At 38.7% G+C, this 17,509-nt stretch overlaps 1 protein-coding gene across 3 annotated transcripts in view; it reads left to right on the top strand.

Moving 5' to 3' along the window:
* ZNF362 (zinc finger protein 362) overlaps nt 1-17,371 on the top strand; it is a 127,994-nt gene extending 110,623 nt beyond the window's left edge. For all 3 annotated transcript variants that reach the window (XM_053690197.1, XM_053690196.1, XM_053690195.1), the window contains 3 exons: nt 1,516-1,594; nt 2,994-3,152; nt 9,032-17,371. In XM_053690197.1, coding sequence (XP_053546172.1) covers nt 1,516-1,594; nt 2,994-3,152; nt 9,032-9,148 — 355 coding nt within the window. In that variant the 3' untranslated portion in view covers nt 9,149-17,371. The remainder of the gene's footprint in view (nt 1-1,515; nt 1,595-2,993; nt 3,153-9,031) is intronic.
* Nucleotides 17,372-17,509: the final 138 nt, after the last annotated feature.

The following is a 17,509-nucleotide window of genomic DNA, read 5'->3' as shown; positions in this document are numbered from 1 at the left end:
GTTCCAACTGGCGCCAAGCTGGATAGCCCAGAAGGCTATTGGCTAAGAGGTAGAAGGTCGAGGTAGTAAGAGGGCTGCCTGAGCACCTCAGTGCGTTGAATGCTTCCAACAAATAAAGGAGCTTTCACCGTGTAGTATTTTATACTTCATGACCGAAAGTCCCCTTTATTTGTTCCAATGGTAAATCCTAGCTTTTCACAAACGCTAGGATTTACAATCACTTTAAAGATCATCGCTTTTAGGTCGGCATGGAACGTCCTAATGGTGTCTAGGAGTTATGGAAGTTGTTCATGTGGTTCAGATACTGCATAACCTCCAGAAAGTCAAGTTAATCTCTACTCTCTATGTATCTTTGTTGCCAAGACAGAACCCCATTAGTATACATCATAAACGTAGCATTCCCTGGGGAACTTTAGACCTCTGTCTGAAGGCAAATGCACTGACCTATTGACAGACCCCTCACATTTCAGCCATGGCAGAGACCGATATGACTCGCCAGGGGCACCTACAGCCCTCTTATGATCATTCTGTCTCTGATAGTTCTGGCCATTTCAGCAATCAATATTCAAAGAGTGGACAACTGGGATGCAGGGCCACTGTATCTTTCACAGCACTTTTTTTTACAATTTTTTTAAAGAATGTTGTCATTGCTGGACACAAAGAAAAAAGAATCACATGTAGCCTTTGTGGATTCTTGTACTTTTCCTCCATCCTTCCTGCTGGCATTGCATTCTCAGTAGTGATGCTGCCCTTTTCCAAGGTTCTCCATGAATGTAAGCAGAATTGCCAATAAATTATTCTTCTGTACCACGTTTTGGCCTAGCTGAATCTAGTAATCATCTCATGCTCCCAGATGGGGATATTCACTGTTTTTTCCATCCATACTTGCTATTTCATTGTTATTTTCTCTTTAAATTCTGACATTGCCCTTTCTTACTTTTTTCTTCATCTTGACACTGAATATTAAGTTCTGTGCACATTTGATGTGGTTAGAGCCCTTAAATACAGCTCTGACATGCTTCCACAAAATTGCTGTTTTGTTCCGCCATTACCTTGACCTATCAGTGAGCTGGGAAATCCTGCAGCTATATATTGTGTTCTTGCCGTGGGGACTGTGGGCTATGAGGCTTCACTGAAGCCATTGAGTAAATCGGCTTCTTGACCCGTTTTACATAATTTTGCAAAATATTCTTATCTAAATGTTTTCTGCTGTTTCCGGGTGACTGATGCTGTTACCTCTTTTTGTCTAATCCAACTTTGTCCAAGTCTACTGATAATAATCTCCATGTACCGTCAAATTTTGCACTATTTCACTTTCAAGCATCTCTGAAGTGAATGTTTTTGCCTAAAGTGAATGTTTCATATTGTTGTATTTTTTTTATCAAGATAGGGCACAGGCTTGTTTTCCATTCTCTGTATGACTCTCTTTATATGACTAGCAGCAGTTTTAGTTTGGGATATACTTGTATGAAATGCATTTTTTTTTCAATTTCTGTTACTGATTTTGTCTTCAAGAATTCATACTGGTGACCGACCCTACAAGTGCCCACAGCCCGCATGTGAAAAAGCGTTCACACAGCTCTCAAATCTCCAGGTTAGTGGCTAGCATTGCAGCTTTCATTATATACTTAAAGGGACACTGAGCCCAATTGTTTTCTTTCATGATTCAGATCGAGCATGCAATTTTAAGCAACTTTCTAATTTACTCCTATAATCAATTTTTCTTTATTCTCTTGCAATCTTTATTTTAAAAGCAAGAATGTAAATCTTAGCAGCCAGACCATTTTAGGGTAAGCACCATGGATAGCGCTTGCTTATTGGAGGCTTGCATTTACCCACCAATAAGCAAGCATAACCCAGGTTGTCAACAAAAAATGGGGCGGCTCCTATGCATCCCATTCCTGCTTTTTAAATAAAGATAGCAAGAGAATGAAGAAAAATTGATAAGAGTAAATTAGAAAGTTGCTTAGAATTGCATGCCCTATCTGATTCATGAAAGAAAAAAATTTGGGTTGAGTGTCCCTTTAAATTTGCATTCAATGGAACCCTAAAAATTGTAGTCCACTGAAAAGGGTGTGGGAATTAAATCTGCTTAAAATCAGCAATGTTATTATTTAATACCCACCTTGTGTCCCCGGTCTTTGTATTATTGCCTTTATATGTGAGGTGGCGTTGTTCCATACATGGTTGGAGAATAGACTGACTGGCAGACATGCTGCTTGCACCATTTATTTTATATTTACCTTTAAATATTGTACTGTACTTGTGTTATATGGGTTAATTTAATAAAAAAAAAAAATTACCTTAATAACTGCTTAAAGTGATGGTAAACACAAGTGTAGTATAATAGTAGTAATATAATCTTAATACCTCCAATAGCTAAACGACAACTTATTTTTATGTTCTGTCATCTTTCTTTATATTATTTTGGCTTATGCTTTGTTCCTCGTATCGTGCAGTTTAACTCCGCCCCCATATTTTTTATTATAGCACTGAAGTGACGTGTATTGCTGTCCCAACTGTTCCGTCATTGAGCCTCTGCACGCTGCTGAAAGGGATATCAAATAGCACGCGTGAGGATCTCCGTGACGTATGCCAAGTAAACATTGAATCACGAGATTCAATGTTTACTTGTTTCAGCATACCTGACTGAGCCGGGATCGAGCATGCAATTGTACCTTATGTGATTAATGAGCATATTACACAGTAATAGGATTTGCAAACACAAACTTTACCATCACTTAAATTTTGCACAAAAGTTAAAGATGTTGTATTTAATATTTTGACTGCTTTATTATAGTAATATCCCTAATTTCATAGATCATTCATAGCAGATTTTAAATTATAATTACATAGGAATAGTATATAGGTCGTGTATTCAATCCACAGTATTGTCCACTTCCCTGTGTGTTTATGGAATGTGCTGTGAGCAAGAAGATTGTTGCTGGGTGTGCTTTTTATAAGTTTTTGTTTTTGCATTCTGATTCATACAGTCTCACCAGCGACAGCACAACAAGGATAAACCATACAAGTGTCCCAACTGCTACAGAGCATACACTGACTCTGCATCATTGCAGATCCACCTCTCTGCCCATGCCGTCAAACATGCCAAGGCGTACTGCTGCAGCATGTGCGGGAGAGCGTATACTTCTGTGAGTATCTTCCTAGTTTTGTTGTGATTGTGTATGTATGTTAGTTTTAAATATTGTTATTTCTATAAAGGTAAAACTTTTGCAGTTCATTCTTTCTAATGACAAGGTGAGTCCACGGATCATCAGTAATTACTATTGGGAATATCACTCCTGGCCAGCAGGAGGCGGCAAAGAGCACCAAAGTATCACCTCCCTTCCCTCAAACCCCAGTCATTCTCTTTGCCTACGTTAATGCAAGGAGGTGGTAAAGTTTAGGTGTCTGAAAGAAGATTCTTCAATCAAGATTTTATTATTATAAAGCAGAGCAGGTTTGTTCTGATCTCTCCTGGGATTTAGCCGTAGCCCACGTCAGTCTTTTCAGTAGCGCAGTGGTGGCTTTTAAGCAATTGGGAACTTGTGGGGTATAATCCTCACTGCACCTCCCAAACAGTTGTTGCTGCCCTATCCTGAAAGCCTGATTAGGATTATTCAGTCTTTCCTAAATTCCCACAAGCCCATGTGGGGGAGGATGCCCTCTCATACCAAGTGAGCTGCCCTGCTGCCGGGCAGATAGACATTTAGGTAAGTGCCTAATTTTATTTTCTTGGGTAAGAGAGAATATGGCACCTCAACAGTGAAGTCTGTTTGGGACGTTAAGTACTAGCAATCCTATTTAGGGTTAATAGGATTAAAGTAGGCAGTTTATGCAGGCACTGGGAACGAAAATCTTTTGAAGATGCTCAGTTATAACTTTTATTACGGTTTGGATCCGGACTTGGTGGAGAATCTTTAGTGGGTTTTTTTTTTACTAACTCTGTCAGCAGCACTACATTGCAGTTAATGGCGGCTGGACAGTTTCTGTCAAGATACGCCCATAAATAGTAAAGGCGGGCTTTTCTGAGGCGTCAAGTTAGTGTTGCGCACCTTTCCGGTTCGCTTCCTGTAAGTTCCGGAGTGGATGCAATTGTTGTGACCCTGCTAGCGTTCGCCTCGTAGCCGTTTTTAGCAGCTCTGGGTTGAGTCTGGATCATTAAAGGCTTTGATTTTGGTTACCAGCAGGTCAGGTAGGCACCTCAGCAAAGAGTGCTGAAGTGAAGAGGCTGCCTGAGGGTTATAGTGAGCTGCTGCTTTGCAGTAGATAAGACAAAAAATAAAGTTTTATTTTAAAATTTTAAGTGACAGAAACGTTTTTTTGTTGATATTTTTCAAAGTTAAATAAAAGCAGTTTTATTTATTTTGTTTGGTTATTGGGTAAAGATGGACCAAGAGGCCCTGCAAAACGTTACATGTAGCTTGTGTTTTGATTCCAATGGGGAACCACCAATCCCTTTTTCCCCCCCATGTATTGAAAGAACATTGCATTACAGGGATAGACGTTTTGAATCTGAGCCATCATTAGCTAAGGCTGATGCTGTTCAGGGGTCTCCTGTTCAAGATATGACGCAGCTTTCTCCTCAGGCGTCCCAAATATTATCGTCTACACATGCAGTGCCCTGCAAGACATCCTCTGAGGTAACTGATGCGCTGTCTGCTTTTCCCATGCTGCAGGGAATGCGCAAGAGGAAATGTAAAGAATCAATGAGTAAGGTTTCTGACACAGTCGTGGATATTCCGAATGTTCCCTCCCAGAAGTCGGAGGAGGAAGATACTTTGGTAGCATCTGAGGGTGAAATCTCAGACTTAGTGTAATTCCTTCTTCTGATGCTGAAGTTGTGTCCTTCAGGTTTAAGTTAGAACACCTCCGTTTGTTACTTAAGAAGGTTTTGGCTACCTTGGGCGACTCTGACACGACTGTTGTAGTCAATCCTAAAAAGTCTAGTAAGCTAAACAAATACTTTGACAAGGAGTCTTGGCAGACGGTCCCTAAGGTGGAAGGGGCAATTTCCACTTTAAAGAACAGCTATCCTCTATGGGAATAGTGGTTCTCTTAGTTAAAGGATCTTATGGATAAAAAGTTGGAGGGGTTACTTAAAAAGATGTATGTACACCAGGGGTTACAACGGCAACCTACGGGGTGTGTATTGTTACTGTCACCAGCGCAGCGGCTTATTGGTTTGATGCATTGCCTGATTCTATTCAGAGAGATACTCCTCTTGAAGAGATCCAGGACAGGATCAAGGCTCTTAAGTTGGCCAATTCCTTTATCATGGATGCTTCCCTACAAGTCATTAAGTTTTGAGCAAAAATTTCTAGCTTTGCTGTTCTGTTCTGCAGAGCCTTAAGGTTGAAATCCTGGTCTGCGGGTGTGTCATCTAAGTCTAAGCTTTTGGCGATTCCTTACAAGGGTAAGACCTTGTTTGGGCCGGGCTTGGCCGAAATCATTTCAGATAATACGGGAGGAAAGGGAAATATATAAGAGAAATAAATAGAAAGGACGTCGAGTAATTTTCCTTCCTTTCGAAACTTTAAAGGTAAGCCTTCCACTCCCTCTTCCAAGCAGGAACAGTACAAGTCTTCCTGGAATTCCAATCAGCCTTGGAACAAGGGGAAGCAATCTAAGAAGCCAGTTAACTATTCAAAGTCAGCATGAAGGGTCTGCCCCCGATCCGGGAGTGGATCTTGTTGGGGGCAGCCTTTCTCACTTCGCTCAAGCCTGGGTTCCGGATCCCTGGGCGGTGGACATCGTGTCCCAGGGATACAAAGTAGAGTTCAAGACTTTTCCTACCAGGGGGCAGGTTCCTCCTCTCAAGATTATCTGTAGACCAGGTAAAAAGAGAGGTGTTCTTATGTTGTGTCCGGGATCTTTCCGACCTGGGAGCAATAGTTTCTGTGCCAATGCAGGAACAGGGTCTGTTTGTGGTTCCCAAAAAAGAGGGAACTTTCAGACCAATTGTAGACCTCAAAAGTCTAAACAAGTTCCTCAGAGTACCGTCCTTCAAGATGGAAACTATTCGTTCCATTCTTCCCTTGGTTCAAGAGGGCCAGTTCATGTTGATTTAAAGGATGCGTACCTGCATATTCCCATCCACAGGGATCATAACAAGTTTCTGAGGTTCGTGTTTCTAGACAAACACTTTCAGTTTGTGGCTCTTCCATTCAGCCTTGCCACAGCTCCCAGAATTTTCTCAAAGGTTCTGGGAGCGCTGTTGGCGGTCCTTCGGTTGTGGGGCATTGCAGTGGTTCTTTACCTGGACGACATTCTCGTTCAGGCGCCGTCATTTCAACAAGCAAACTCCCACACGGAGATCTTGTTATCTTTTCTGCGTTCTCACGGATGAAGGTGAATTTGGTAAAGAGTTCCTTGATTCCAGCTACAAGGGTAGTGTTCTTGGGAACCATAATAGATTCAATGAAAATATTTCTAACGGAGGTCATAAAAACATAGATCTTAGACTCTTGTCTTTCCCTTCAGTCCTCTCCCCTGCCGTCAGTGGCCCAATGTATGGAGGTAATTGGTCTGATGGTGGCTGCTACGGACATCATTCCGTTTGCTCTGTTCCATCTCAGAACTTTGCAACTATGCATGCTCAGGCAATGGAACAGGAATTATGCAGATTTGTCTCCACGGTTAGAACTGGACCAGGCGACTTGGGACTCTATTCCGTGGTGGTTGTCTCAGGAACATCTATCCCAGGGGAACCTGCTTCTGCAGACCTACCTGGGTGATTGTGACCACGGATGCCAGCCTGCTGGGATGGGGAGCAGTCTGGAGCTCGTTGAAGGTTCAGGGCCTATGGACTCGGTGGAGTCAGTTCTTCCCATAAACATCCTAGAGTTGAGGACAATCTTCAATGCTCTACTGGCCTGGCCTCAGTTAGCTTCAGTCCGGTTTATCAGATTTCAGTCGGACAACATAACGTCAGTGGCTTACGTCAACCATCAGGGAGAAACTCGGAGTTCCTTGGCCATGGCAGAGGTAACCAAAATTATTCAGTGTGCGGAGACCCACAGCTGCTGTCTATCTGCGATCCACATTCCAGGAGTGGACAATTAGGGCGCGGATTTTATGAGCAAACAGACTTTTCACCCGGGGGAGTGGGAACTTCACCCGGAGGTGTTTTCCAGTCTGACAGCTGGAGCTGGATCTCATGGCATCTCGACAGAATGCAAGCTGCCGAGGTACGAGTCGAGGTCAAGGGATCCTCAGGCTGTACTGATAGATGCTCTGGCGGTTCCTTGGAATTTCAGTCTAGCATACCTATTTCCTCTGTTTGCTCTCCTTCCATGGGTCATTGCACGAATCAAACAGGAGAGGGCGTCTGTGATCCTCATTGCGCCGGCGTGGCCTCACAGGATCTGGTATGCAGATCTAGTGGAGATGTCTTCACTTCCACTGAGGAAGGACCTTTTACTTCAAGGGCCCTTTTTTCATCCAAATCTCGTTTCTCTGAAGCTGACTGCTTGGAGATTGAAGGCTTAATTTTATCTAAGCGTGGTTTTTCGGAGGCGGTCATTGAGACCTTGATCCAGGCTCGTAAGCCATTGACTAGAAAGATTTGCCATAAGATATGGCACAAGTATCTGTTCTGATGTGAGTCAAAAGGGTTCTCTTTGAGTAGAGTCAGGATTCATAGGATTTTGTCTTTTATCCAGGAGGGTCTGGAGAAGGGATTATCAGCAAGTACCTTGAAGGGTCAAATTTCTGCATTATCTATATTGTTGCACAAACGTTTGGCAGATGTGCCAGATGTCCATTCCTTCTGTCGGGCCTTGGCTAGAATCAGGCCTGTGTTCAAGCATGCTACTCCTCCCTGGAATCTTAACTTTGTTTTTAGAGTTCTTCAGCAGGCTCTGTTAGAGCCTATGCATTCCTTAGATATTAAGATGTTATCTTGGAAAGTTGTGTTTCTTGTTGTAATTTCTTCTGCTCGAAGAGTCTCTGAACTCTCGGCGTTGCAGTGTGAATCCACTTACCTTATATTTTATTCCGATAAGGTGGTTCTACGTACTGAGTTAGGTTTCCTTCCCAAAGTGGTTTCGGATAGGAATATTAACCAAGAAATCGTTGATCCTTCTCTGTGTCCTAACTCATCTTCTTATAAGGAGCGTTTGTTGCACAACCTAGATGTGGTACGTGCGTTGAAGTACTATTTGCAGGCGACTAAGGAATTTCACCAGTCCTCTTCCTTGTTTGTCGTTTTCCCTGGGAAACGCAAGGGTCAGAAAGCTATGGCTACATCTCTTTCTCTGTGGCTGAGGAGTATAATCCGTTTGGCCTATGAAACTGCTGGACCCCTGAGAGAGTCACGGCTCATTCCACAAGGGCTGTTTCTTCTTCCTGGGCCTTCAAAAATGAGGCTCCTTTGGAACAGATTTGCAAGGCTGCAACTTGGTCCTCTCTACACACTTTTTCAAAATTCTATAAATTTGATACTTTTGCCTCGGCTGAGGATTCTTTTGGGAGAAAGGTTCTTCAAGCAGTGGAGCCTTCTGTTTAGGTTCCCTGTCTTGTCCCTCCATTATCATCTGTGTCCTCTAGCTTGGGTATTGATTCCCAATAGTAATTACTGATGATCCATGGACTCACCGTGTCATTAGAAAACAAAATTTATGCTTACCTGATTTATTTCTTGACACGGTGAGTTCACGGCCCGCCCTGTTTGTTCAGACAGTCTTTTTGTTTTTATAAACCTCTGCACCTTGTGTTACTTCCTTTCTCTCCTTTTCCTTCGGTCGAATGACTGGGGTTTGAGGGAAGGGAGGTGATACTTAACAGCTTTGCTGTGGTGCTCTTTGCCTCCTTCTGCTGGCCAGGAGTGATATTCCCAATAGTAATTACTGATGATCCGTGGACTCACCGTGTCAAGAAATAAATAAATTTATCAGGTATGGATAAATGTAGTTTTTTTGCTGTAATAATTTAATAAATTCTGAAGTAAGATCCGTTTAGCACTATATGATGCATGTTTGATTTTAATGTTTTCATGCTTTTCTCATTGTTTGATCTGTTTATTTTCCAGGAGACATATCTGATGAAGCACATGTCCAAGCATACGGTAGTTGAGCACCTTGTCAACCATCATTCCCCTCAGAGGACCGAGTCTCCAGGGATTCCAGTCCGAATCTCCCTCATCTAAAATAAAAACAAAGAGCACTGGACACTCTCCCCTTCTGTGTCATCCTTTCACACTGTATTTTGGGTAGTAGGAGAAACGGTCAACACAGGAGGGGGTGCCAGTTTCACAAGTAGCCTGAGCTCCCCAGTCAACAGTGTCCCAGTATCCTGGCGTTTAAACAAGTGACTTGGAAAAAAAGGCCCAAAAGGCAGTGCCAGGGCACACTTACACACATTGCTGAACCCTTTGGCAATAGACTAGTTATCCTGCCATGGATGCAACTTGGGAGGGCAATGGTTATTTGTAGACTGCAGATCACTCTTTGATAAAAACCAGATAACCACACCTTACAGATAATATCCAGACATTCGCACGCATTTTGTTTCTGGATTGAATCCTCCTTATGTTAGAGACATCTTTTCATCGAGTGACCTCCTGCTTCATATTGGATGCTATGTGGAGTAATCAGATTGGTTGCCTTCATATAGTCGTGGTGGTTTCTGGCTGCAGTTTCAGATCACACAAGGCTATGACTCTCTAAGCCTAGCCACATCTGGGAATGATCCATCAGTGATTTGCATAGTTTTGGCAATCGCCATTTGGTGGCGTGCGGAGTCCCCAGCCTAGCACTTTGGATCTCACACATTTTATATCTGTTTATTTTTCCCTAAAAATTTTTATCCTCCATTTTTTACATACTAGAAAACAATAATAAAAAAAAATATTTATTGGCCAAGAATTGGTGCTGCTAATCGGGGAAATTAACAAAAAAATAGAAACAAAAACTTGTTCTCATTATACATTGGGGCATAGAACTCACCTGTCCATGTTAACACCTGTAACTGGATTGTCTTTCTGATCATACCAAATTCAGTCCCAAATGTATCAACAGAGTGAGTTAATTTCAATTTTCTATGAATAGGAATCAAGATAAAAAACTAGTGTCCCTCTGATATGATCCCCACAAATCTGTGTCCGCTCATTATAGTTAATAAGCTATAGAGATTAATTGTGAGCAGGAAGATCTGACTTTCTTGGAGTCTGCAGGGGGAGAGGTTAAGGTTTATGTGAGGTGGATACAGTTCTTTTTTTCTTTAGTGGCTGTGTTGAAGACAGACCAAATGAATGGACTAGTTGCACTGGTTTTACTGCATTTTCATCTGTTGAGGGGGAAAGGCAAATAGAACAGGAGGAGGCACAGCCTTCTATACATACCCAGGCAATACAGTGTTTGCATCACATTAAAAGCACTTAAAGCAGGAGCTGTGTAGGCCTAGAGTTTTGCTTTTTTAAGCTGAATGTGTTAATTGTACAAAATGATTTAATCACAGCTTCACATTTTTAAATGACTGACTTGCATAGCATTACTATAATTCCATAGACTGTTGAATGCACACACTGACCAAGAGTGCTCACTATTTTAGCCTTGCTTTGATATGTGCTGATGTTAAACTATATTGGTGTCTAGACAAAGCGAGTGAACAACTTCTGTTAAGAAGGTTCCAGTGGTGTAATTAGCAGCACTCAGTAACTAAGACAAATGTTTAAAATATTAAATATTATCATATTATAAAATCATATATGCACAAATTGGTCATCTTAAAGCACTGGTTTTCAAGCCTCCCCAACAGGCCAGGTTTTCAGGGTTACCTTGGATGAGAGCAGGTAAAATAACCATGTTTACTAATCAGCTGATTGTTTCACTTGTGCTCTGGTTCAGATATCCACAAAATGTGGCCTGTTAGGGAGGTGTGAGGACAGGTTTTCATTTAGAATGTCTCAAAACAAATTCTCAACTGAATTGGGTTTGCTCTTGTCACAAACTGAGTATGCAGACCTTTATAGTGATGCCAAATATGGCTCATTCACCTGCAGAAACAGATTAATACAATACAAACATTAATAATTTGATATAAGATAATAGTTTACAAAATGTTTATGAAATATAAATTAAAAAATGAAGACCAGAACAAGATTTTGGAACATTCTTGTTACCAGGAAAAAAAATCTCTCTTTTACTGCATGACAAAACAAAGTAAAAGTTAGTTTGAAATGTCATTGTTACTGTAATTGAAAAGCCACTTTAGAATCAGCATAGCCAAACATATGGAAACTGCAAGGCAAACTGAATACCAAATGACTAATTTTAAAGGGACAGTAAAGTAAAAAGTAAACTTAAATTGATTGGATAGAGCATGATATTTTACCCAACTTTCCAATTTAATTATATGATCAATTTTGCTTAGTTCTTTTGTTATCTTTTGTTAAAGAGTATTCTTAGGTGAGCTCAGTAGCATGCACGTCAAGTCATCTGGCAGTGGTGCTGGCTACATTGTTTACAGCAATGTTATACATAGTTGTATAAAGAAAAATCTCGGTTCTCCTGCGCTGTTCTTACTTCACAGCTATTTTCTGACCAATACATAGTTGTATAGACTGCTATAGACGTGCACGCTCTTGAGCTCTTATTAGTGTACCTACGTTTGCCCTTTAACAAAGGGTGCCAAGAGAACAAGCACATTGGATAATGGAAGTGAATTTGGTGAGTTCTGGCCTTTGTTTAATAATTATACTCAGATCTTGCACTCCATAGTGGCTTCTTGTTTTCTCAAAATGTTATACATTCAGAAACCACTTGCCGTTCTTTGACTGTTATAGTTATTTATAGGGACAGTGAAGTCAAAATTTTATTTAAATGGACTGGAATAGGGCATAAGATTTTTAAAAAAAACTTTCCAATTTACTTCTGTTATCAAAGTTAGAGTAGTTGGTGAGTTCAGGAGTGTGCATGTGTCTTTAGCTATCTGGCAACAATGTTTGCAACTATGTATAACATTGGTATACATATTGTTGCAATACTGCTGTCATAGAATGCTACAGACACTCTATGGCAGTAGCTTTGCAACTATGTATAACATAGCCAGAAGGCTAAGGACACGTGCACGCTCCTGAGTTTACCTAGGATTATTATTTTACATAGAATACCAAGAGAACTAAGCAAAAACTGTAAATGGAAGTAAAATGGAAAGTTTTTTTTAAAAACCTGCATGCTCTATCTGAAAAGTGAACGTTTAATTTTGACTATAATTTCCCTTTGGACATAACCAGGATGAGTGTCACATTGGGGATGTTCTACCAATCTGTTAGCTGCCAGAGGATTCACTGCAGAAGCCAGAATTAAAAGCACATTTTTTTGTTGAAAATAAGTTGGCTGCATTAGGTGAAGTCATTTAGAAACGTGTTAAATAGTTTAGATGCTTATGTTGCTTACTGTTATTTTATGGGAAATCAGTTCTACTTAGATTATATTGTGTCTGCCAGCCATCCCCATCACATCAGTATTTAGTGTTCTCCTTCTAAAGGTTCTTAAATCTCTTATTAATGGGGGGGGGGACATGTTAAAGTTTTATAAGGGAAAGAGGCAAGCTGGCTTTTATGTTGGTGAGCCGGGTAAGATTATATCTAACTAGACTCTAAATGGTACAGTGCCCTTAATCGTGCCGTTCTAAGCTAAGAATAGATCTCAAATTGCTTTTAACCAAAATTGCATCTAAGGCACTTTTTAGAATGTACCTCCATCTTGACAGGTGATTTTAAGTGGTCTTGTTTAAATCCTGTCAATAGATTTAATTACATATAAGTATGAGAGATACTTGTTTAGAACATCTGCAGTATTAATTTGTAAGGTTTTTAAAGAAAGTCACGGTAGTTTATTGATCCCACAAAGCACCCAGGGCCAGGACAGTAGTTGAGGGTAAAATAATTAAAGCACTTAGAAAACTATGACTGCTTTGTACTCTGAATTTGCCTTAATTACAGGCTTTGCTTGATAATTTACATTACATTTTAGATTTGTTTACTCAGATATTACTAAATTTCACTAGACTGTACGGTCTCTGCTGGCATAAAAGTTTAATGTTTTTTTATGCATTGCACATACTCAAAATTGCCAGATCATGATATTTTCTTCTAGCATTTTATATTGTTTATTTTTAAGCTTTAGGTTTAATTCCCAGGGGAATTAATCTCTTTCATTGTGTGTCTCGAACAGCTTATTGATGATGTACCAGGTTTTTCAGACTTACAGTGTGAAGTAATTAGCACAACTGAGCTGTATTTCTGTTTTACTATATAGGAGGTTAAGATATCCCATAGTAAAATTGTTTGTTTTAAAAACAAAGTAATTCAAAGTGTTTTAATGAATTTGCATCAAAAATCCTTTTAAGACTAATTCACTTTATATCAATTTTGCTGTAATTTTATGATGAAATAATTATTTAAAATACTTTATTTGTTTTTCAGGTGCAAAAGTTTTTTTTTTTGTTTTTTCTTCATACAAAGCAGCATATAAATACAACTATAAATGAAAAGGAATACACAATTTCAGTATATGGTATGATATTCTCACACATTTTGAGGCGGTATCTTTGAAGTCTTGCTGATAACTCGATTTTATTGAGAAAATTGATATATAAATTTGCATTGTATCTTTTTGTTGACATTTGTGTGATACAATCAAGGGACTATTTATAAAACTTCAATTGAAAAGCTGGGATACAAATGTTTGGCCTAAAATGGTCATGTTCTGATTGTTTACAGTAAACATCCGAATGCAAAGTCATTGGGCGTATTACTAAAGCAGAGAATTCCCCTATGGAATCAATTATTTCCAGTTTCTTTGTTGGTCATCTATGGATCCCTATAAAAGAAACTCATCAGAACATATGCCTTTTAGAGGTTCCTTTACTGTACCAGTAAAGTTAATCAAGTGTATCTCTCCTGGCCTATAGCTGACAGATACAACTGAAAGTGTATCATGCCCCTAAGTCAAGGTAATTGGTGTGTTTGTATAGTTTTGCAAAGATACTGTAACATTTGTTGTAAATGCTTACTGGTGGCTTATGTTTCATATGATATCTGTTTATTGGTCACCATGATTTGATGCAGGCTGTGCTACGTCTGATTTCTGGGTTAGATGTGTGCACTTTTTGTATTTACCTCATATTTGTACTATCCGTTCTTGCTATATGTATGTTTGACGTTTTTGGAAGCATCTTCTGGGTTATTTTGTATGTTGTTAGATTATTTTAATGTGTTTTGCTCTTTTAGAAGGCACCTTCTCTTTTGGTTGTCCTTTTGTGCTCTTGTTGGTTAAGAATGGATTCTGTGAGTGGTGACTGTGGATTACAGTAAGTGACACTATTATTAACCATTATTAACCAAGAAATTTGATGGCGGTATGATACAAGGTTCGATTTTCAGACCTTTTGAGCAATTTAGATGAAAGCTTTTATGAGCAACACATCACAGGAGTATTGAGTTTAAATTAAATATTAATTAATAAAATTTGTAAGTCTTGTCAACTGTGGTTGTATGATATGTCCAAAACTGTTGCATTATTAGAAGATATATCACAAAGCTGCTGATGTAGTGAAGAACCTGTTCCTGTATCAGTTTTCTACACTGTTATAGGCATTATGTTTACACAGTTTTCCTGTGCTCAACCCCAGTCTGGATATATCAGAAGTCCAAAGCACCGTGCAAAGCATTAATTTCTACTCTACGGTGGCAATTTACAGTGTACCCTGCGTTGTTGATCATTTAAACTTTTGCAATTATAGTAACATTTTCTATCTCATCTTGTTGGGTTATGCATGTTGTTTCAGTATCACATCTACTGGAGTTTCTGATCTATCTATCCATGTACTTGCTACTCATATTGGGAGGTTACTGATTTTATCTTTGTTTTAATTTTGTTTTCTTTTTTTGTGGAGCCGCAGACCTATGCACTTCACCTTGTTTACGTAGCCCATGTGGTGTCTGCACTTTATCTTGTAATGTTGCTTAGTTGTGCATGTAATCTCATGCAGATGATGTAGCATACCTAGCCATCTCTTCTTTCAAGATGATGCATGTAGTGTCCTCTTCATATTTTGTGGTGCTTCTTTATTCTGCATATATTCTCTTAGGATTTAGCAGTAGATTTCAGAAGGCCATCTAATCCGATTTCATGTTTGTACCATACCTTTTCTATTTAGTTTGAGGGTTTCCTGGCATAATATTATGTCTCTATAGTCGTGTGAGTTTAACAGCAGATTCCTACATCCCATATTCTGTATTATTCTTCATGGCATCTCCTGGGTATAGCATCATCTGTCTACATCCCATTTTATTTGCTTTCCTTCAGGCAACTTCACCCCATGTTGCAGGTGTACCATCACACCTTTTGTCATCTCATCTATCATGTTGGCCCATCTTTATGGCTATTTTTATATATTGTTAGTGCAGACTGACCATTTTAGTATATGTCATGTAAATGGAAGAGAAAGACTGTTAGCTTTATGTTAGTGAAAAAATAGTAAGGAATTTATATCACATTTGGAGTAAAAACCTTTGGCAAGTAGAGAGTTAGGGAGAGATTTAACAGGCATAGTATATATTGTTGGTAAAGTGAGCCACATTTGTTGAGCTCTTCCAAACAATTATATATATAATGTCCCCTTTTTTCTTATGATGTAAGTTTTGCATACTTCACAGTATCCGTACAGGAGATTATTTGTTTTTTATTTAGTCCTATTTGACCACAACAAAGGAGATGATATAAGCATTACTGTTTTTTCAAGGGCTGAAGTAACTGCTTTTAAATGTTTATAAAACATTTTTTTAATGATGAGCCTTCACAATGTAGTTCTTAATTTCTAATGTTTATTATCTACAGCATTTATAGTATGATAATGTCCCTTTAACAGAAATGTTGCAGGGGGAAAATCATTTAATATCCATGTTTTTCTGTAAAGACACATTTAAATCTAATATATGGCACAAAAGATGAAGATATTTTAGTTGCTTCTATAATATTTTACTTCTGTAGTTACACCCACAGTGTTCACATTCAGTTATAAATGAATAAACTCCTTGCATTACTCAGTCTTTCAAATAAATATTTGTCTCGGTCACTACACTTTGTCATTGTAACAACAACTTTTTAGTTTAAAATTTCAGATAATTAAAAAATTCTCATATATATATATATATATATATATATATATATATATATATATATAAATTATCAATCAGAGGTTAGTTTTAAATAATAATAAAAAAAAACGTTGTGATTGGTTCAGATTAAAAACATTAACATCATTGACTGCTGCTATCTTAAACTCATATCAATGGTTGAGATTCTGATTTGCTATTGGTCGGAGCCGTCTTACACTTGCCTTGATGAATATATGGAAAATGGCAAGATTAATGTGCCTATATCTCTCAAAATTTGATAATTGAAAATACTTTAGACATCTGTTAATAAATCTGTTGTAAATTTGTTTTTTTCGTGGGTGTTAAAGTTAAAGCACGTTCTGTTTCGAAAGACAAACAAGTTATCAAAATATAACAATGACCAAACAGAAAATATATCCAAAGGTAAAATCAACAAACCCACTGAGCAGTGTTATACGTCAGTGGACAATCGTATATGTGTGTGTGTCAAGATACATGTATTGCCTCTTGGTAATGTAAGTCACGTGCTAGTGGTTTTGAATGCAACACTCAAATAAGCCCCCCCTCATTGCAGGAGTGTGATTGGTGAGAATCTGCACATTTTGACAGGTTTGCATTTTATAAAGGTGAATATCCAGCTTTTTCCACAATGATCGAGTGCTGCCCCTTCCCCTGCACGAATTCTCTCACACTAGGCCAGCTTTGGTTGTACATAACTGAAACCAGTGCATCAATGCACAGAACAAACAGGAGCACAGGAGACCTCCTCAAGAACTGTAACTGTTATTTTTTATACACTTTTTAAGCCTTAACTATATTGTTATTTTAACAGTTGTATGTTTTATTATTTTTGTTTATTTTTTGTTCTTAGGCTGAGTTGGCTGTCCCCTTCCCCTGGCTTCTAACCTGTTCTTGTATGGGTTCTGCAGACTGAACTTACCCCTCAGCATGTTAATAATGTGTAAATATGCTAATATACTTATTAACATTTTTTTTTCTATATGAAATACAAGCCACGTGTATTTAGAACCTAGCTATCTCATTAAATGAAATTATAGGGGATGGGATGATGTCTTGTTGCTCTAGGAAGACATTTAAAAAAAAGAATAAACTGAAATAGGTCACAGATTAAATATCGGTTTGCATTATGTATAAAAAAAAAAGAGTAAAATGTAAAAAAAAAAGTTTAAAAGTTGCTATTTGTATCTGTTGTGAAAATAAACATGTAAATGCAACATTTGTAAATTCCTTTTCAAGAAGTTTTTTTGCTTGTCATTTTATTGACTGCCAACTTATTTTGTTCTACCCCACATATGCAGAAAGGGGTGTGATATCTGCACTGTAGTAAAAGTTACTAAAACAGTATATAAAATATGGAATCCC

This window comes from Bombina bombina, chromosome 8, assembly GCF_027579735.1.
Source record: "Bombina bombina isolate aBomBom1 chromosome 8, aBomBom1.pri, whole genome shotgun sequence".
Classification (NCBI taxonomy): Eukaryota; Metazoa; Chordata; class Amphibia; order Anura; family Bombinatoridae; genus Bombina; species Bombina bombina.
This window is presented reverse-complemented; position numbering and strand designations above follow the sequence as displayed.